Source organism: Arachis hypogaea, chromosome 17 (genome assembly GCF_003086295.3).
Source record: "Arachis hypogaea cultivar Tifrunner chromosome 17, arahy.Tifrunner.gnm2.J5K5, whole genome shotgun sequence".
Taxonomy (NCBI): domain Eukaryota; kingdom Viridiplantae; phylum Streptophyta; class Magnoliopsida; order Fabales; family Fabaceae; genus Arachis; species Arachis hypogaea.
This window is the reverse complement of record NC_092052.1, coordinates 128,489,751-128,510,889: the sequence shown is the minus strand read 5'-3', so window position 1 is coordinate 128,510,889 and position 21,139 is coordinate 128,489,751. Positions and strand designations below refer to the sequence as shown.

General features: G+C 34.4%; 3 protein-coding genes across 6 annotated transcripts; 2 read left to right on the top strand and 1 right to left on the bottom strand.

Moving 5' to 3' along the window:
- Window positions 1-548: 548 nt before the first annotated feature.
- On the top strand, window positions 549-9,654 carry LOC112764150 (probable beta-D-xylosidase 7). The gene is made up of 6 exons (XM_025809687.3): window positions 549-1,219; window positions 1,541-1,840; window positions 2,346-2,515; window positions 2,592-2,689; window positions 7,818-8,591; window positions 8,893-9,654. Exons 1-6 carry the CDS (start codon window positions 806-808, stop codon window positions 9,483-9,485), a joined length of 2,349 nt encoding a protein of 782 aa, XP_025665472.1. The 5' UTR covers window positions 549-805; the 3' UTR covers window positions 9,486-9,654.
- A 1,929-nt stretch (window positions 9,655-11,583) lies between these two features.
- On the top strand, window positions 11,584-14,367 carry LOC112764733 (uncharacterized). Of its 4 annotated transcripts, none has more exons than XM_025810494.3 (6): window positions 11,584-11,979; window positions 12,634-12,720; window positions 12,996-13,172; window positions 13,312-13,410; window positions 13,556-13,801; window positions 13,898-14,367. In XM_025810494.3, exons 2-6 carry the CDS (start codon window positions 12,634-12,636, stop codon window positions 14,204-14,206), a joined length of 918 nt encoding a protein of 305 aa, XP_025666279.1. In that variant the 5' UTR covers window positions 11,584-11,979; the 3' UTR covers window positions 14,207-14,367. The 4 variants fall into 4 exon arrangements, with proteins under 4 accessions (XP_025666279.1, XP_025666280.1, XP_025666281.1 ...); XM_025810495.3 differs by having other exon boundaries at window positions 11,841-11,979; window positions 12,622-12,720; XM_025810496.3 differs by having other exon boundaries at window positions 11,979-12,310.
- Window positions 14,368-14,793: 426 nt separating this feature from the next.
- On the bottom strand, window positions 14,794-18,604 carry LOC112764732 (2,3-bisphosphoglycerate-dependent phosphoglycerate mutase 1). The gene is made up of 9 exons (XM_025810493.3): window positions 18,174-18,604; window positions 17,682-17,946; window positions 17,323-17,546; window positions 16,925-17,043; window positions 16,668-16,824; window positions 16,395-16,496; window positions 16,177-16,296; window positions 15,219-15,275; window positions 14,794-15,131 (listed from the first exon to the last, which is right to left on the bottom strand). The coding sequence occupies exons 2-8, from the start codon at window positions 17,941-17,943 to the stop codon at window positions 15,234-15,236; spliced, it is 1,026 nt and encodes a 341-aa protein (XP_025666278.1). The 5' UTR covers window positions 17,944-17,946; window positions 18,174-18,604; the 3' UTR covers window positions 14,794-15,131; window positions 15,219-15,233.
- Between the last annotated feature and the right edge of the window lie 2,535 nt (window positions 18,605-21,139).

Genomic DNA, 21,139 nt, shown 5'->3' with positions numbered 1-21,139 from the left:
CTAGAAAATGTGGATATAAATTATATTGATTTATCTGTATAAATTCTGATAAATATAAATATAAATTATATATTTTTTGTATATAAATTACATATAAATATGAGTGTAAATTATTATTGTCAAATATTAATAAAAAAATATGTCTATAAATTATAAAAAATATAAGTACAAATTATACTGATTCATGTATGTAAATTTTAATAAATATATGTATAAATTATATATTTTTTGTGTATAAATATATATAAATATGAGTGTAAATTATTACTGACTAAGTGATAATAAAAAATAATAATTTTTCATAATCACGTAGTATTACTCTTATATCTATGTTACGTGTATACAAAAATTAACTATTAAAATTAATATTAATATAAAATATATATTAAAATATAAATATATATTAAAAATAAATTAAAGTATATATATACTTAGATACAAATACATTAATGACTGATTTTGGTAATAATATTCATATTTTCTTTATTTCCATTTACCTAAGAGCTTTGCCAACCAATAAAAACTAAAGGATAAGGATTCGCCAAACCGGGTATACAAATGGTTAAGTTTTTCTTAGTAACATTCAATCATCAATTCTTATTTCTTTTTATTTTTTATCTTTTTTGTCGGTTGATAAAAAAACTTATTGAAAAGTATAGATTATTTGTTTTGATTGGATTGAATAAAAAAGCATGGCATTATTATTGTTTGTTGACATATGCACACACTGAACACTAAACAGAGTTGTTTTCACTTCTTTATATAAACTGGATACCATTCTGTTTCTGGGTGAGTGTGAGTTCACATGACACTTTACGGTGACAGCATGGCCCTCTCACCACTACTCTTCACCGTGATCTCCTTCTTGCTCCTTTTCCGACTCCAGGCAACACCACCACCATTTGCTTGTGACTGGTCAAACCCTTCCACAAGATCTTACCCATTCTGCAATCCAAAGCTTCCAATCGCTCAGCGAGTCAGAGACCTCGTCTCAAGACTCACATTGGACGAGAAACTCTCCCAACTCGTCAACAAGGCCCCTCCCATTCCTCGCCTCGGTATCCCCCGCTACCAGTGGTGGAGCGAGGCACTCCACGGCGTTGCCGGCATTGGCGGCGGCATCTTCTTCAACGGCACTATCACTTCCGCCACCAGCTTCCCCCAAGTCATTCTCACCGCTGCCACTTTTGACTCCCACCTCTGGTACCGAATCGGTCACGTGAGTCACTTTACTTTTTGAAAGTGTAGAGACTTTAGTTAATATATCAAATGTGAAAACTCAGGTGCAGTCGACTTTACGTTTGATTTTACGTGAAGTTGATAGTTGAGAGCTGTTAGATGATTTGACTGATTTGACTAAATTTTTATCTAACGGCTCTCAGCTATCAACTTTACCTGAAGTTGACTGTAACTAAGTTTTCATCTATGCCAAATCATGATTTTTATCATTTAACAAGTCTCAACTGTCAACTTTACTAATTGCACGTGAGTTTTTACAATTTGTTTTTTAACTAACTAATGGGGGCGCGTGTGAATGAAGACGATCGGGATAGAAGCAAGAGCAATATACAATGCAGGGCAAGCAATAGGGATGACATTTTGGGCACCAAACATAAACATTTTTAGGGACCCGAGATGGGGCAGAGGACAAGAGACAGCTGGTGAAGACCCACTCATGACTTCTAAGTATGCTGTCTCCTACGTTAGAGGCCTTCAAGGTGACTCCTTTCAGGGTGGAACACTCAGAGGCCACTTACAAGCTTCTGCTTGTTGCAAGCATTTCACTGCTTATGATTTGGACAATTGGAAGGGCGTTAATCGCTTTGCCTTTGATGCTCGTGTATGTCTTCTACTCTTTATTTTCTGCATTGGATTCTCTACTTGTCATAACATATTTTATTGTTTAATTAATTAATTATGTTATGTGAAGAAGAAACAAACATATATGGTCTCTGATTCTCTGATAGCCTAATTGATTTTTCACTTTATCAATGATTCCTCATTAATTAACTAGTCTTTACTTTTAAGGTGTTATTCTTTACACTTTACTTTGAGGATCAGTGAAGAATTATGTATATAATAACGATGGGGAGGATGTGAATATGCTATATGATGGTACACTTTACCTACTTGAATTTAATTTTTATTAATTCTTGAAAAAAAGCATATCTATAAAAGACAAGACCTTTATGATATTGGGACTCAATTCTAAGTTCCAACACTTTTTTCGGTGAATTTTATACATACATGATTTTGAATAAAAAAGGAAGCAATAAAATAATCAATTCTACGGACACAATAATTGAAATTTTGATATTAGAAAGTTATTATAATGAATGGTTCAGGTAAGTTTGCAAGATCTAGCGGACACATACCAGCCTCCATTTAAGAGTTGCATAGAAGAAGGACATGCAAGTGGGATAATGTGTGCGTACAACCGTGTCAATGGGGTTCCAAATTGTGCTGATTACAATCTCTTAACCAACATTGCAAGAAAACAATGGGATTTCGATGGGTAATTAATTCTTCCTTATTTTTGGGAGCTTCTATATCTGCCTTCAACGCCCTTGATTAATTTATATATGTAACAGGTATATTACATCTGATTGTGGAGCAGTGAGCCTCTTACATGATGAACAAGGATATGCAAAATCACCAGAGGATGCTGTTTCCGATGTCCTTCGGGCAGGTAATTATTCCATACTCATAATAATTCTGGCATATAAACTGTCAAAATGTTGGTTATAATTGGAATGTCAAAGTGGAAGATGGAAAGTTTAATTAATTATGTTATTAGCTAATTATATATGCATGAATACAAGTTTGATTGTATTTGTCACTATTGAGTTTTGTCGGCTTACGTGCTATATAGTAGTAGCTTTTTAATAATATCAACTATTAAGGCTACCAATTAGGGTATGAAAGTCATAGTGCTTTGGCCCATAGGACATGGTCATTGGTCCATACCACCACCTCACAGTTCACATTCATCATTTCTTATTCTATTATTGTTGTTAGGATTTGGTTTAACAAGTGGAAATGTGTTATAGAAAAAAAATTATTTTTATATATTTAATTAAGATTATTATAAGTTTCAAAAATGTATTTTTTTCTTGCATAAAACATTTCTACTTGTATATGTGCTTGTTAGTAAAATTCCTTTCCTTTTATTATTAGTTGTAGTTATTTATTATTTATGTGGAATATAAATCTGTTTATAATTTTCTGTTATATATCTGTCCGTTTTAAATTGTGGTCCCATCTTTTTTATTTTTACCGAAGATAAGGAGACTCGCGACTTCTTAAATAAATATAGAGAAACTATATTATATGAGTTATAACTCATTGACAAATTGTGGTCCCATCTATTATTGTCCCAATGGGGCTATGCCATTATCTCTGTTAAACAATCAAGTGTGAGATACAGCTCCATAAGTAAATGTTATATCAATAGTTAACAAAATAATTAACAGTATAGATAATTTTTTGTATAAGCGGTAGAAACTTTTTCATATTAGAAATGTTGAACAGTTGCACGTAAATCAAGATCCTTTTAAGTAAAAAATTAATAAAATAATAAAATAAAAGTTTAATCATTTTTAAATTAAAATAATAAAACATATTTTATAAAAATTATAAAATTAATGATAATTAATTTTTTATTTTATTATTTTACCAATTTCTTTGCTTCACACTATTCAAATTTGTTGCACTCAATCCTCAATTGTGACTCTCTGAGCCTTCACTTCAGAGAAGATTTTCTTATTTCTTTGAAGGTTGGCTTTTCATAGTGTGCCAGCCGTACCATACTGGCTTTTGGTCCTGCAAGTGGGCAAGTGGCAATAATGATTAATCCTTATACAACATTGTCTACGTATGTTTTAGCAATAAGAAAGTACAGGAAAACAATCTATATACTAGACAACGCGAATAACAAATTAAAAAAAATGTGAAATTAATTTTAAATTTCAGATTTTTAATTAATTAAATATTATCAATTTTAAAATTTAAAAATTTAAAATTAACACCCTTAAACATATTCATACTATGTACATTCTTACTACCTACCATCCTATCATAATAGTATTTTTGACCTCTGTCATGCAATCTCCATAGTGTCTAGTCGATCCACATCCACATTTTGTCGTTGTCGCCAGAGGCAACTTTGACGCGAAATACTTGTCTGTCCGAAAGTGCCGTTGTCCCGCGATACTCGTGTAGCCATAGTCATTGCTGTTTCACGATTCCGTGTTCCCGTCTACGTTGTTGTTCACGACTCCAAGGCCGCCGCTGCCTCCACAGTTTCTCTCCGGTCCGCATCTATAGTTTGCCGTCGTCGCCGGTGAGAGCTTTGACGCGAGGTGCTTGTCCGTCTAAGAGTGCCGTTGTTCCGCAATACCTGTGTAGTCGCAACCACTACTGTTTTCGCAATCTTATGCTCCTGTCGCTTCTGTTCATGACTCTTATCAATTAAGTCGGATGTTCATTTTACTATGTATATAAATGGTTCTTTTTATTCTAAAGTGGATGTTTAGTTGGGTATACTATTGGTATTTTCGTTGATTTGTTTGATTCTGCATGCACATGCTCCACAGGATGTTCATTTTACTATGTATGCGGATGATTCTTTTCACTAAGATGTAGATGTTTATTTGGGTCATACCATTTGGGTGAATGAAGTAAAGCGGCACGCGATGGAAGTGACAAAGACACGATGCAGCGGCATGGAAGCAAGGGCGGAGATACAAGGGGAGCGATGCAGGGAAAAAGAAGGTGCAGCTGCGGCGTCGGTTGCAGAAAGCACAGGAACGGCGCGTCGCATAGGAAAAGAAGGTGCAGCGACAGTGCGGCGCGTTACTTCTTTAGACAGTGGCAGCAGCGGTGAGGTACGTTTGTGATGGCGCGACAGGGAAGGCGGAGTAAAGCGACTACGGTAAAAGAAGAGAAAGGTGGAAAGTGAAAAGTTAGGATTGTAGTAGATAAATGGAGTGGAATATTTTTTTTTTTAGTGGACCCGAAGTGCAATCCGTTGTTCCACCTCCCATTATCTACCTAACAAAACTCTTTAGCAATTAACAGTGTTTCATAGACCCAAGTTTAAGATATTCAATGGGTAAATTTATCAATTGAATAAATTAATTTAAGAATTTAACATTTTTTTAAATTCAATTATGATAAAATTTAAAAACATTTGTGTTAATTTGATAGTTACTTATGTAATAACTAAAAAATGATATGTGTATGAATGTATCTAATAAACATGAATTTAATTTTTAAATGCTAGTTGTATGTAATTATGGATGTTTGTATATGAACTTATGAATGCTATGCGTATAAACTTAGTTAGTACATTATAATTATAAATGCACATAAAAGCACAAAAAAAAAAATTAAATCAATTTATTATCATACCTCATCAAAGCTAGTCTGGTTTTTCATATTCTCGAAAATTGGTTGACTGGCAACAATCTCATCGGATGAGTCCGTCTGTTGTTCAAATTATTCTTCAACTCCTTCCGACATAGATATTATTTTTTTTTGAAAGAAAACAGCTCAACACAATAAAAGTGGAGCGAGTAGAACAAAACAACTAAAAGACTAACATAACAAGCACCACGATAGCACGAAAAAATGGTCCCCAAGTCATCTCCGGCATAGCCATCAACAACTAAAGGGATCCCCATCGCTCCACTCGTTAACACTATTCGTAGTCATGTTGATAATTTCTTCAACTCCTTTGCATGTGTCTTGAAAAATCCTCCTATTCCTTTCCAACCAGAGGCTCCAGACAATCGCACAGAAGCATCTCAACCGGAGGTTACGCTCCTTCATCCTCCCCGGGTCTTCTGTCCAACTTAGAAAATGCTCTTTCATCGATCCCGGGAGAGACCATTGTCTTCCAAAAGCTGAGACCCAAGCACTCCACACCTGCCAAGCAAATACACAACCTAGAAACAAATGATGTACATGTTCCACATCATGATTACAAAGAACACAAATAATATCTTCCTGACTGATGATTCCAAACCGGCTCAGCCTGTCCTTTGTATTTACTCTTCCTATTAGTACAAACCAGACAAACAACTCCATTCTGGGTGGCACCAGCCCTTTCCAAACAGTCCTGGTGAAGCTGTAACTAGTTACCTCTGCTGGAATCAGTTCCTCCTGCATCACCTGCACAAATGAGTTAGTTGTAAAAATACCTCGCCTATCATATTTCCACACCACTATGTCCTCTCTGTTATGTACTAATTTTACAGGTCTCAAAGCCTCATGCAAATCACTCAGGAGTTCCAACTCCCATTGGAAGAGCTCTCGCCTCCATTGGAAGTTCCAAATCCACTCAAACCCATCCCAAAAACCACACTCCCCTATAACAGATCCACGTTGGTTTGAAACAGAGAAAAGCCTCGGAAATCGAGCCTTCAGAGGCCTACCAAGTAACCATACATCCTCCCAGAACCGAGTCCGACGCCCATCACCAACCTCCATGGACATGCCTGCAACCATCTTATCCTTTAAATCTTGATTCATGATTTGTAACTGGCAGATATCCTTCCATACACCTCCTCGAGTAGGCAATTCTTGAGTTGGCAGTAGCTCATTGGGATTCAGATTATTGCAAGAACATATCACCTTTTTCCACAACGGGCACTCTTCCTTTGCAAATCGCCACCACCACTTAAACAGCAACGCTGCGTTGCGAACCATAGCATCCCTAACTCCCAGTCCTCCTAGTTTCTTCAGCGCCTGCACCACTTCCCACCTGATAAATGTGATTTCTTGTAAATTTTCTTGACCTATCCCAATTATACTTGAAGATCCTTCTAACAATGATAAACATATTACATAATGCCTTTATGTTTGCTAAAAAATGAATTAAAGAAAATAAAAATCAATTACAATTAAAGTCATTTAATGCATATTATTATTACCGTTCTTTATTATTATTAATCTTCATCGTATTCTTAAATATAAAATTCAAATTATAAAAGGGAATAGTAAGTAGTAATTACAAAAAAGCCTAATAGTTAGAAATATGATATTACAACTAATATTATTAATAAGTGGGACTGATAAAAATATGATAAGTAAATTGATAAGAGAGTGAGATAAAAAATCAAACTATTATTAAATTATATAAATAAAGTAAATTATGAAAAATTTTAGTTAATTATGACTGAAAATTTTTTGTTACCAAACTTTTTTTAATACATATTAAAAATTAGTTAAACAACACATATACTTAAACATAAATACATAATGCTGATTTTACTAACGGATTAGATATCCAAATAATATTTTTGTTAAACTAAACTATATAATTCATGAACGGATATTTTTATATAAAAATAATTAAAAATTATTAGATAATTTAATATTTTTAAATATTTGACTAACATAATACGATTTAATATTTAAACTATCATCTTTGCATAAAGATATCTTTATATGAGTAATTATCTAATTAATAAAAAAGAGATAGATAGATGCACAAATATCCTGTATTAAAATAAAAGAGGAATGATATGGGCCAACAACTTTTGTGATTTGTAACCATCAAATAGCCATCAATGATGGTTTTAATGGTGTGAGATTAGTGTGAGATTTCATCGAATGGCTCACTTTTCTTTGCTAGTTACATGCTGGCCAGAATTTAACAAAGTTGCTGGCCCTAGACTTTTCTAAAACGAAATTTAGACGGTACCAAAAACATACAATGTAAATAATCTGATTCGATGGCTTGAATCCATAACTGTAAAATAACAGCTGATATGACAATTTATAGGTGGTAATGTTGTTTTGAAAATTTTCAGGGATGGATGTGGAATGTGGAAGCTATTTGACAGAGCATGCTAAATCAGCAGTATTGAAGAAAAAGTTAGCTACATCTGAAATAGACCGCGCCCTTCACAATCTGTTCTCAATCAGAATGAGGTTAGGACTATTTGATGGAGATCCAAGCAAGCTCCCATTTGGGTTCATTGGACCCAACAACGTGTGTTCCAAGGAACACCGCTACTTAGCTCTCGAGGCAGCAAGAAACGGCATTGTCCTCTTGAAGAACCAACACTCCCTCCTCCCACTTCCTAAAACAAATCCTCCTATCTCCCTCGCCGTCATCGGCCCCAACGCCAATGCTTCCCCTCTAACACTTCTTGGAAACTATGCTGGCCCTCCCTGCAACCAACTCACATTGTTGCAGGGCTTCCAGCATTATGTTAAGGACACTCTCTACCACCCCGGATGCGACGGCGGCGCCAAGTGCCCTTTTGCCCACATTGACCAGGCTGTTCAACTTGCCAGCAAAGTGGATTATGTTGTCATGGTTATGGGGTTGGATCAGAGCCAGGAGAAGGAGGAGCGCGATCGCGTTCACCTTGACTTGCCCGGCAAGCAACTTGAACTCATCAATGCCGTCGCTAAAGCTTCTAAGAGGCCCGTTATTTTGGTGCTTCTCTGCGGAGGCCCGGTGGATATCTCTTCCGCCAAGTATAATAACAAAATTGGAGGAATTCTATGGGCTGGTTATCCCGGGGAACTTGGCGCCATTGCACTTGCTCAGATCATCTTTGGTGACCATAACCCAGGTTAGTTAGTATTGTTAGAATATATTAGGATCAATTAGAATTATTTAATATATCTGAATATTTATTATAGGAGATTACGTCTTTATTATTACGATTCTCTTAGCACCTATAAATACTCTTCTTATTGTATCATTCTAAACAACTTGAATAAACAACTTGAATAGACAATTTGAACAGACACACAAATTCTTTCTCCATTTAGTCTCTTGTTTCTAACAAGTATCAACGTTCTGATATCATGTCACGAAACTATTTCTGTTGATTTCAACTTAACAATGTTTATGTGTTCAATGCAATGCAGGAGGAAGATTACCAATAACTTGGTACCCAAAAGATTACATAAAAGTACCAATGACAGACATGAGGATGCGTGCTGATCCTTCATCAGGCTACCCTGGTAGAACATATAGATTCTACACAGGTCCTAAGGTCTATGAATTTGGCTTTGGCCTAAGCTACACCAAATACTCCTATGAATTTGTTTCCGTCACGCGCGACAAGCTCCACTTCAGCCATTCATCCACTCATTTCATGCTACAAAACTCGTCAGAAACCTTGAGGTACAAGTTAGTCTCAGAGTTGAGCGAAGAAGCTTGCAAAAGCATGGCGGTTTCGGTGACTGTGGGAGTTCAGAACCATGGAAGCATGGTTGGGAAACATCCTGTGTTGCTGTTCTTGAAACATGGGAGACAGGGGAATGGGAATCCTATGAAACAGTTGGTTGGTTTTGAGAGTGTGTTGTTGGATGCAGGGGAAAAGGTTCATGTTGGATTTGAACTAAGTCCTTGTGAGCATATGAGTAGAGCAAATGAGGAAGGTTCATTGGTAATTGAAGAAGGATCTCATTTGTTGCTTGTAGGTGATGTTGAGTACCCAATTCATGTCATTGTCTGAACTCTTAAATGCCAAAGATTCATAATTCTTCAATAAGGTCAAACCTAAGTTGGTGCCAAAGTGAAGTGGTTATTTATAGACTACTAAACTAAATGCATCACAATTCATAATTTGATCTGCTTCTTAATTATATCATTATGGTCAAGGAAGAAGTTCTCTTTTTTGTGAAGCAAGTTGTTGAGATGTTTAATTAACTTCTTATAAGTTTGTTCTAATTGTTTATGTATCATTATTTGAATAGAATGTGTTCCATTTAGGGGTGGCAAACGGGCCTAAACCTGCCGGGCCGGCCCGCGTAACCTGCCAAAAAAGGCGGGTTGGACTGGAAAATTGGGACCGCCAAATAGCAAAAGCCTGCCTAACTCGCACCGCTTAAACCGCGGGCTTTGGCGGGGTGGGGCAGGCTTTCCCGCTGGGCTTAGTATTTTTTTAGTGAGGGGGTATTTTTATAATTTTTTGGCCAAAATCTAACTTTCCCAACTTAACTTACAAGAGTATGAAGATAAAAATTGAGTGGTTTGGATTATGTTTATGTTACTTTGGAGACAATATTTATAATTATATTTTAAATTATGTTTATTTTGTTTTGGAGAGAATATTTATACTTATGTTTTGGATGAAAACTTGGTTTATAATTATGTTTATTAGATATTTATAATTACAAAGACTTTAATGTTTATGAATATAGAAAATATAATTTTTTATGCCTTTAGAAATTATGAATTTATTAATATGGTTATAAAATTATATATATTATTTAAGAGTTAATAGTAAAAAAAAAAAAGAGGAGCTTTGGCGCCCGCCAGCCGCAGTTAGGCGGGGCGGGCTGTGATTCTAGGACCGCCAAAGGGCGGGCTTTTGGCGGGGCGGAGCGGACTTCCCCACTTGCCACCCCTAGTTCCATTACACTAAAATTAGTCACATTAGTATAAAGTATACGTTGGAATATAAATATATATTAAAAATAAATTAAATTATATATGTATTTATATATAAATACATTGATAGCTGATTTCAGAGACTAATTTTACTATTTTAGTGTATAAATAATATTTTTATTATTTTTTAGCTATAAAAAAATAATTTTAGATGGATTATATATCTAAACCCGAATTAATATTTCAATAGTAAATATTATTTTGTAACAAATGGAATATATATGTTTGATGCGAATCTTAATAATTGATAAAGTCGACCAAGGAATGTCCCACATGACTAGATGTCTTATTCAGAATTCGTATGGTTGATATTTTAGGAAGAATTAGTATGATGAAGCTTATAAGAAAAAACAATTGACCACTCACCTTTCACATAAGAAGCCATTGATAAATTGACAGCTTGCATCAAACATTCTTACAATAATTTGCATGATAGGTTTCATTAATATTAGGGTAGTCACTACCATGACTATGGGATTTTAAAAAGTAGGTTAAAATTAAAATATTTTTTTTTAAAAAAAAGTATTATCAAATTATAAAAAATATATAATGTTTTTTGTTTGTATTAGAGTATAGATCAAGTCGAAAACTTAATGACTAATTCTTTAGATACTACTGCAGAAACATAAAGTGAATTACTCTTCCGAACAAACAAGCTTTATTCTTATTCCTATCTGAGTATCGAATTCGAAAAAAATGATTAAGAGACACAGACTTTCGCCTATTTATGCCAACCAAACTTTAATTTTAATATTTATATAATCACGGTAAACCATAATCACCGGAGCTTAATCATACTAAGATCCACCTTTATATTATATGAACTTTCATTCTTCTTTTGAAAATGAATTAGTATTTTAGGATCTTAAATTGCTTTCTTGCATGCTAAATGTTTATCCACGTAGCAAAACAAGAATCAAGTATTCTCTAAAATCCAAATTTGATTTAAACAGAAGTATTTAAAAAAAAAAAAAATGCAATCATCAACCACCCCAACATAACTATTTAAAGTTGGTAGATGGAGTATTAATGTGCGTCCAGTGAACGTGTCCTTTTCTCGTTTATAGTTTCAGAAAAGTAAACCCAAAACTTAAAAGCGTATGGTTGGTTGTTGCTATCTTATAACATGTATGTTACACTTACACATGCATCAATTTTTTAAATAGAGTTCTTTGAATATTTTGAAGCTACTAGTAACAAAAACTGTCAAGACTTTAAATTAATATCAATCCAGAATGTTAACGTTTTCGAAAAAGAATATAATTGAGATAATATGACATGTGAATAGTTGATTGAATAATGGAGGATGATATATGTTGTTCCATGAGCCAGAAATGCCTATTATATGGGGTGGCAACGCAACCGTGTCACTATTTATTTTAATGCATGATTGAGTTTGTGATAGTGATAGTGACCATGAGAGTGAAATACTAAATATAAGTACAAGAACCCATACATTGATACATACATAGTTCTCCATCCACAGTTTAAGGGAGGGATAAGGTTGTGTTTTTTCTTGTTTCTTGCATTTTGGAATCCAGCTTCTTGGTCCCCAGGTACCATTTTTCCATTGTGTGTATATATTTCTCTCTGCTTCTTCTTTCTCTGCTTTCCATTCTTCACTTTCATGTTAGTCATATCTACTTTTGTACATACCTTAAAAAAGAAGTGAAATGTTAATGATATGTATTCTAATATATAGTTTATTGTATAACACATAGAACTTATTAATTCCTTAATATGTTTATGATTGATCATCTTCTGTCTATTCTTATATATAACTAAGCTATGTTTTCTTAAATCGTGGGTTTTGCTTTCTTATTTGTATGGATCTTCAAATTTGTTCAGATCTAAATGGATGGTAATACGGTATGAATTGTTTACTAGGTAAGTAAGGTTTATACGTACAAGAAAGGTTATAACTACTCTTAAGTCTTAACGGATGAAACTAACTTGCTAACTAAGTCTACATAGAACATACTAGTACTGTGAAATCACGTTTTGTTAACCACATACTAAGGTAATTTGACTTAAGTGGCTATAAATATAAACCTATATTTCAACGAACAAATCATAGGCAAAGCAAAATAAACTACACCTAAATTGTTCATTGTTAATTTATACCAAAAAATCATAGTTTGCTTTATATGTTACTGACCTTTGCATTATTGTTCATTAATCATTGTTATAACTTTTAGAAATTCTTTCAGATGATGAGTGGTGTGAATCATAGAAACAGTAGTACCGTCTATAAAGGCCATGAGAAAATATTAATATCACAAGAAGAACAAGAAAAGGTACGTTAGCTTTAAACAATCGCTTTGTGCTTTTATTTTTAGTATTTTTTATTTTCAGAATTTTGCGAAGTAAAAAAAAAAACAACCGAATATGTCCATTGTCAGATATATTTTCAAAGGTGAAAACTCAGGTGAAGTCGACTTTACGTGAAGTTGATACTGAGAATCGTTAGATGATTTGACTGATTTGACTAAATTTTCATCCAACGACTCTCAAGTATCAACTTCACGTGAAGTCGACTTCAATTTGAATATAATAACTTGGTTGCTTGCAGATCAATGAGGTGAGAAGGTTGATAGGTCCATTATCAGCAAAGGCATCTGTTTATTGCAGTGATTTATCCATATCAAGGTATTTGAGATCCAAAAACTGGAATGTGAAGAAGGCAACACAAATGCTGCAGCGGAGCCTGAAATGGAGAGAAGAATACAAACCTGAAGAGATACGTTGGGTGAGTCACTTCTATCTCGTAGTTTCTTATATGTCAAGATTGCTAGTATTGCTTTGCATATAAATTTGCTGTGTTCCCAACATAGAGACTTGGGTCAATATTCATTATTCAACCCTTTTTATTTTCCTTCTTGGTGCAGGAAGATGTTGCTAATGATGCAGAGACTGGGAAGATTTATATGCCAGGTTACTATGACAGGCATGGTAGGACAGTCCTAGTAATGAGGCCTAGTCGCCAGGTTAAACTTCACTAAGAGTCAATTACTTTCTTTTAAAACTCACATACTAAAGTTGATAGCTGAGAACTGTTACATAATTTGATATATTTGACTAAATTTTTATGCATTTCTTATTTCTCTAATATACTTATGTTTATTTGGACAGAGAAGCACAAATGATATAAAAGAACAGATTATGTATTTTGTATACTGCCTAGAGAATGCCATATTCAATCTTCCACCAAATCAAGAAGAGATAGTTTGGCTGGTTGATTTCCAGGGTTACACTTTGGCAAACCTTTCATTCAAGATCACACGTGAAACTGCTTTTATATTACAAGAATATTATCCAGAGCGCCTTGGTTTGGGATTTATGTATAATGCACCTAGGATCTTCCGGCCATTCTACGCGGTAACTAACTAACTAACTAACTAACAGGTTTTGATAGTTATGATCATAAATATAGTAACATCTTGTGATGTCAAAGCTAAAAGTGAATTGCTGCAGATGGTGAAGCCTCTGTTAGAGTCCAAGACTTACAACAGAATTAAGTTCGGTTACTCAAACGATCACAACACCAAGAAGATGATAGAGGATTTGTTCGATATGGATCAACTTGATTCTGCATTTGGTGGGAACAATGACACTGGATTTGATATAGTAAAATATGCTGAGAGAATGAAAGAGCAGGATAAGAAGGTTGCCTCTTTCTGGGCACTGGTAAAGACTCCATCATCATCAGTGTCACACAGTGCAAGTTCTTCAGACTCAACCAGTTTAGATCCAGATTCTGATGGTTCTAACACAGAGAATTGAATGTTCCTAATATCTTGGTTAATGAAGGTAGAAAACTGTTACACTATACCTGTAGTCTTTTAAGAAGTTCTGAGTCAACTGTAATATGTGGCAAGATGCCAAAACGTTACTTTATGTTGGATATTATAAGCTTAATGTGAACTTTATGTTGGATTTCATGAGTTTATCAGACTAACAAAAATGTATATTTTACATGGTAGTTTAAGTGCCCTCTTTTCTTTTTTAAAAAATAAAAATAAAAACAAAAAAATATTTGGGATAGCAAGCTTCGACCCTTTTTTTTTTGGGCTTGGAGCTTCTTTTTTTCCTGATTGTGTAGTATTGATGATTGAATGCGTAGCAAATGTTTCATGGAAAAAAAAATTACAGAGTATAGACCATGAAACACTAAGATATAGATAACCTGCAAAGTGTTTTGATAGAAAAGAAATGAAAAAGTTCTATTTGAGTTATTTTACATTGTTCAAAATTTTCAATATTCTTCAATAAAACAGGTACAAAAGTCAAAACAGCTTTGTGTAAAACCGGAAATAGCGTTTAATCCTCAACTGCATGAGAAATGAGTTAAAATGATGTTCTGAGAGTACTTTGGAATAACTAGTTTCAAACTTTCAATAATGAAACATTAATTATATATCCAATAGAAGTCCACATTACAACTCATTTACAATTATATAAGAATGAATCCGAACTGAAAATATTACATGACTATCATACTACAACAGTCACATGGAAACAATTGCTAACCATACGATATAAATATACCTAAGAATGAGAGCGTTTCTCCCAAATACACGGCTTCAAAACTTTACTAAAAAAAAAATCCAAAACAACCTTGTTTTAGGGCAAGTGAAAATATTCACGCTACCCCCTTTGTATGTGATTCAACTGCTATAATGCTGATTAATGGTGAATATTGTATCTCCTGAAATAGTCAAAAGAGAATTGGATTCAGTATATGGAGAGAGACGAATGAAAATATGAAAATTGAAAAGAAGTATTGAGTGTTTACCAAGAAAACATATCATTAGAACATCTCATCCAACTTCTGTCTGTAAAGAGCCAATCGCTGTGACCAAACAATTGCTTATAGAATTAGTTAAAGATGAAGGTTAGAAGAATGAATAGAACAAACGATAGAGCTTCATCCCTGGGGAAGGAAAATCGAGGAACGAATAATGGAACTCATAATAGGGCATCAATCAAAATAGCAGATGACTCACAAGTAATCATAACAATAGATTACAGAAGCAAGACAACAAAATACAGTCAGAAGTTTGACGAAGCCACCTTTTTTATGCGTTGCAAAAAGCAGTAAATATTACTGTATTTACTATCATAAGAGTTTCTTCACTGATAAATTGTCAACTATTAACTACGTTTTGTTCATACCAAACACACTGATTGAAGAAAAATGAAATATTTTAACCAGGAATATCATTGCATAATGGCGTGACAACTTCCTTATCAGAATTAGATTTGTCTATGGACTTCCTAAAAATAAAGGTGAGGCTTAAAATTACTCACAAAATGTAACAGGGCTCAAACTGGAACAATGTAACCTGATACTACTTATATAAGCAAAAACTTGTAAGATTCAAATGAAAGCCATCAATAATGAAATTCAACTTTCATCCCACTAAGAAATCCATATTTAATCTTAGATTTGGTTGCTGGGTACAATTATAACAGCAAAGTTTTCTTAGTTTAGCAATTAGGACATCTGTCAATATCAATCGTTATAGCATAGCACATAAAGACAAGAAAAATAATATCACAATTCACAAGCCAAACTATATGGAATTATAGATGTTATATTCTTTATATTTCTTGTGTAATACAAGTGACATTGCACTTGCGGCATTCTAGGCAACTGATATCTATCTTTAAATCAAATCCTCTATGATGAAGAATTTTTTTTTAGAAGATTAAAAAAGGTTGAAATATAAAAGCTGATATGAACTAGATACCTTGGTGTAAGCATAAACCCCAGCTTCCTGTGGTCCTATGGGACTCCCCCTCCTAATGAATCTTCCCTCTTTGAAAATATATAGCATTGGAATTCCAGTTGACAGTTCCAAACTAATGACCTATAGAACGGTTAGAAGGAAAATCTAAATAAATAAATGATCACTATTTAGTGTGATATATGAACCTGAGGCACCATAACTCAGCATACTCCAATTACCTCTTGGGAAGTTAACTTGTCGAGATACATGATAATGGATCTCAGGGAGTTTCCGTGGGCAGCGATCATAACATTCTTTCCGGATAAAAGTTGAGGTTCAATCTGCAACACAATGTCAATGGAACAATCCCTTGTCAATGTCAAATGATCACTTCAGCCACAGCAGAAATTCAACCATACAATGTATCAAACCAAATACTTCTTGTCTAGCACATATAGTGTTGAAGTTACTCGGTATAGCACATATAACATCAAAATTAAACTTTCACTTACTTGGTCTCTAAAATAGGCAACTGCTCTTTCAGCACACATTTCCAAACTTTCTCCATTGGGAGGAGGTGTGTCATAGCTTCTGCGCCACTCATGGACTTGCTCTTTTCCATATCTGTCAGCTGTTTCTTGTTTATTGAGACCCTGTAGTTCCCCATACCTGAAATGATAACAATTACAAAATGATGATTAGATCTCAACAATATTCTGAACATTGTAAAGCAGGAACTAAAAGCAAAAATAAGGAAAAAGATTACTACATTCTTTCATTTAATTGCCATGATGCTATGACTGGTATAGACTGTTTTTTAGTGTCTTCACTAAAAACTTGACTCCATTGCCTTGCTTGTTCACTTTCATTATGAATGATGATAGGCACCTGAAGGAATTTTTATGGTTAACAGCTTATAAATTGAACTTTAAATAGTTCTTCAAATTGTGTAAACAACAAAAGTTCAGTATGCCAGTATATGCATAATGAGCAATAACCAGAGCATTACATGTCAATTTATCGATTACCTAACTTTCTCGGTTAGTTTCAGTTTAGCAGTGATTTTGGAGCATGCCATTGCCATGCTTCCTAATTCCTAATATGCCCTAAGCCTTCTAATAATGAGATATTTTTGACACCATAAGATAGTTTTCCATTCTTTTTTACCTTCTTACGACGATGCTGGGTCATGGCAAGCATGGCAGTCATTTGTGCCCGAATCAAAGCAGATGTAAATATCACATCAACTGGAATGCTGCTAATTCTTTTGCCAGCTTCTATTGCCTCATCTATTCCCTTCTTGCTTAGTGGAACATCAACACAACCTGTGAATAAGTTCTTTTCATTCCACAGCGACTCACCATGCCGAATGAGGATCAAAGCCGCTTCATCTGAAATAGAAACATATTGAACATCAATTAGTTAACTTTAGACCCTAAAATTCTTGAATGTTTCACTGTTTTGCACACATGAATGTCTAGCAATAGATATAGATTACAAATTACCAAAAGGAGTATCTATCTTACTTGATTTCTTGTTAGTGTCAGTGGTGGGTGTTCTTGAAGGGGATAATGAAACTGGATCTGCCACCGATGTTTGAGAAGCCGAAGATCGAATAACACTGCGACGGTTACTGCAGCTAGAATACCTAGCTCCTCTGCTACTCACAGAATCCTTATTCACCAATCTCACAAAATTGTTCCTGAGCCTCTGCTTATGATTAACATTGTTGGCATAAGAATGAGACTGAAAAGTCCCAATAGCATGGCGATACACTTCAGCAGCCATTATCTGAAGCATTGAAAATAAAGCAATACCAATTAAACCCTGCTATCCTACACAAATAATCCAAAGCAGTATCTCGATTCATCCACAAACACGTATGATTCAAATGAAACAAGAAAACGCACAAACGCATAGGAAGAAAATATCCATTAAAAAAAAAAAAAACTTAGATATCAAAAAAATAAAGAACAAGTAATCAAACTTAGATCTATGCAGAGATGAAATGAGCGTACCGAAGATGGAATGAATAAGGAAGAAGAGAGAAATGATTGATATATAGAAGCGGAAATTAGGCGGGCGAGAAAAACGAGGTGGCAATGCAACGAAGGTAGCGTAAAGCTTTAATTACAGAGAGAATCTTAATTCTAATGCAAGGGAGAAAAGATGGCGGAGTTATACAAGGTGAGGTGGTGGTTACAGCCGTACAGGTGTCGATTTTTGGTGGCAGCCAAAAAAAAAAAAAAAAAAAACCTGACTGGCGATGAAAATTGTTAGTTATAGAAGAAATCGCAGCTTGGTGTTGGGTTGGTGAAGGTGACGTTATTTAATATTTATATTACAAGTTCCATCAAAGCATGAACGCAACAGTGCTTGAAAATGTTGTTGGTTTGAATAAATCCCACAAACACTGTAATGCCAAATTTGAAACTTTGTAATACCGAACTTTATTTTTGTGCTGATATATATACTCATTTATTTTCCTCCCTTGCGTCAATAAAACGAATAATCCTTGCGAATATGCTTAAAAATTTCCAACTGTAGGTTTTATCATTAATATTAATTATTTTTATTTTATCGGAGAATTAAATTTTTATTATCAATAATCAATTAATAAAGTAATAGATGCGTAAAAATAAAGAGGATAAAATTAAAAAAAAAAAAACAAAAACGACATATAAGTCTCTGATTTTTTAAATTTTTGACAAATACATTTCTGACAAAATTTAAATTCAAAAAAATTTCTGACTTTAATAAATGGAGGACAATTTAATTCTTCCGTCTATTTACCTCTCATACACCAAACGGAATTGACTGATGTAGTTGAAACGGTATCTAGGTGTCCGTTACGGTGCCAAGCTAAAAGGGGAATAAAGTTCGAAGTACAAATAAGTTCTTGATGCTGAAAACGACGTCGTTTTGTAAAGGTAATCCTAATGAGATTTAAATTGGGTTTTCTGAAATAACATACGCAGTAGTTGTTCATATTTGTTGATGGTGGTATTGCTTATATTGATAGCCAGCGATGGAAGCTCATTAATCACGAGACAATGCGGAGGTGGTGGCAGACGACAGGAAGGCTCAGTTGTAAATGCAGCCCCATGTTCAGTGCAAGCTGGGGATGAGAAAGATGGTGTCGCTCCAAAATGCTTTTGCGGGATGTATGCCATATTTTATTTGTCGAAGACAAATACCAACCCAAACAGACTATTTTTCGGATGCCCATTTTTTAAGATAAGCTCACAATTTTTCATATATATGGATGAAGTTGAAAGTTCTTTTTACCAACATATTTTTCATACTATCCGATTTGATTTAGGTGAAACAACCATATTGCAAATTCTTTGTGTGGGTTGATAACCACATTGAAAGAATTGGGTGCATGGAGCCAACAAAAAAATTGGATGACAATCAGAGCTTAGATGTTGAAGAATATTTTGGAAAGAAAAAATTGGAGAACAAAATGACTGATCTAGAGCAAAGTTTAATTTACCTAGAGAACAAGAAAAGCAGTAACTTCTAGGTCATAGTTATAGGCTTAATTGTTGTAGTTGTTGGTCTTTGTTTATTTAGGGTATGAAAAATATGAAAAAAAATGTGGATTGTAGTGAATTATATATGTTGATTATTTTGGTCAATATGAATGAAAGAATGAAGATTTGAATTATCCATATCTTGTTGCCTTGAAACAGATATAGAATGCATGTAAATTAATGTTTATTTTCATTCAATGATCCTAAGCCAGAAACAAACCATATATAATTCATTCATACAATTCATTCATTCAACCTAAACCATAATATAGGAATATTATCATACCGTAATATAATAATGTTTGGAAAAAGAAACTGTAGCAGGTATATCAACTCTCGGTTTCCAAAATACTAATTCGAAAGCAACTAAATTGGCTAAAAGAAAGTTTTTCAATATGTATTACAACCAAATATTGCATCAAAAAACTAATATTTGTTTCCAAAATAAGTCAGGAACAAGCACGTCACTTTTTCTGGTCCTTGAAGCCTAGATTTGGTATAAACTTGAACATTTCTGTTGTGGCACAACTTGTTGCTGCCAGGGTCTCCTTTGATACTCCTCCACTCGATTTTGTTGTCACACTTGTTGAAGTTGGTGGAGCAACTTGAGTCTGAGTTGTAGTTAGTGCAGGTGGCCTTTTGATTGGTTGCTTTGATCTAAATTTAGCTGGTGCTTTGGAATGAGTCTGATTTATTATCTTGATTGGTGCTTGGCTGAATGATGTTGTATGTGCTGGAGTTGTTTCTGTTGGTACAACTGGTCTTGCTGGAGTTGTTGATGGACATGGTAAGGCTTAGTTTGGGACCATTGGAGTGTCGTGTGCTTGTTCACCTAGAGTTGCCTGTTGTATATTCTGGCCAGCCTGCAACATTTATAATGAAGACATATAAATCCTTTAACTTTTCTATTGAAGACACATAAATCCTTCATCATTCATAACGAAGACAACTAAATCCTCAAGTGCTTTGTTACCTCAGGCTCTGGAGCAGATTGGGATAATGGAAGTTCCACTAGTGCTTGATTACTTGAATTCTGGTGCTTTGATTTCCTGGTTTTAGGCTTTCAGTTAGGATTAGATGGTGCTCCCTTGCACATCTTGTAGTTGTGACCCTTTTCGCCGCACTTGCTGCATGTTATGCGAAATGTTTTTCTTACCTTGTCCTCTTGGATCAAATCCTTTATTGGATTCTTCTTTCTTTTATGCACCTTTGGCCTACCAATCGGCCTCTTGATGGGTGGAGGATCTGACTTGATATAACCTGTTCTATGCCAAAATCATCTTTCAAAAAATTACTAGCCTCCTTCCTAGTCATCTGAGGATGGATAGCTAGCCTTTTTTTCAATTTTCTTGCTCAGCCAGTGTTGGTAGCAGCATTACTGCCCATGTCCCTTGCACATGTATGTTCATATTTAAAAGTTTTAACCTGAAAGCACCTAAGAGAATTAT

Bases quoted from the DNA above. Each gene is read 5' to 3' on its own strand.
- LOC112764150 (XM_025809687.3), top strand. From the start codon at position 806: ATGACACTTTACGGTGACAGCATGGCCCTCTCACCACTACTCTTCACC. The intron at 2,516-2,591 runs GTAATTAATTCT...TATATGTAACAG, and splicing joins AAACAATGGGATTTCGATGG to GTATATTACATCTGATTGTG. The intron at 2,690-7,817 runs GTAATTATTCCA...GAAAATTTTCAG, and splicing joins TTCCGATGTCCTTCGGGCAG to GGATGGATGTGGAATGTGGA.
- LOC112764733 (XM_025810494.3), top strand. From the start codon at position 12,634: ATGATGAGTGGTGTGAATCATAGAAACAGTAGTACCGTCTATAAAGGC. The intron at 12,721-12,995 runs GTACGTTAGCTT...GGTTGCTTGCAG, and splicing joins CACAAGAAGAACAAGAAAAG to ATCAATGAGGTGAGAAGGTT. The intron at 13,173-13,311 runs GTGAGTCACTTC...TTCTTGGTGCAG, and splicing joins AACCTGAAGAGATACGTTGG to GAAGATGTTGCTAATGATGC.
- LOC112764732 (XM_025810493.3), bottom strand. From the start codon at position 17,943: ATGGCTGCTGAAGTGTATCGCCATGCTATTGGGACTTTTCAGTCTCAT. The intron at 17,547-17,681 runs GTAAGATAGATA...TTTCTATTTCAG, and splicing joins TGACACTAACAAGAAATCAA to ATGAAGCGGCTTTGATCCTC. The intron at 17,044-17,322 runs GTAAAAAAGAAT...AAATTCCTTCAG, and splicing joins CCCAGCATCGTCGTAAGAAG to GTGCCTATCATCATTCATAA.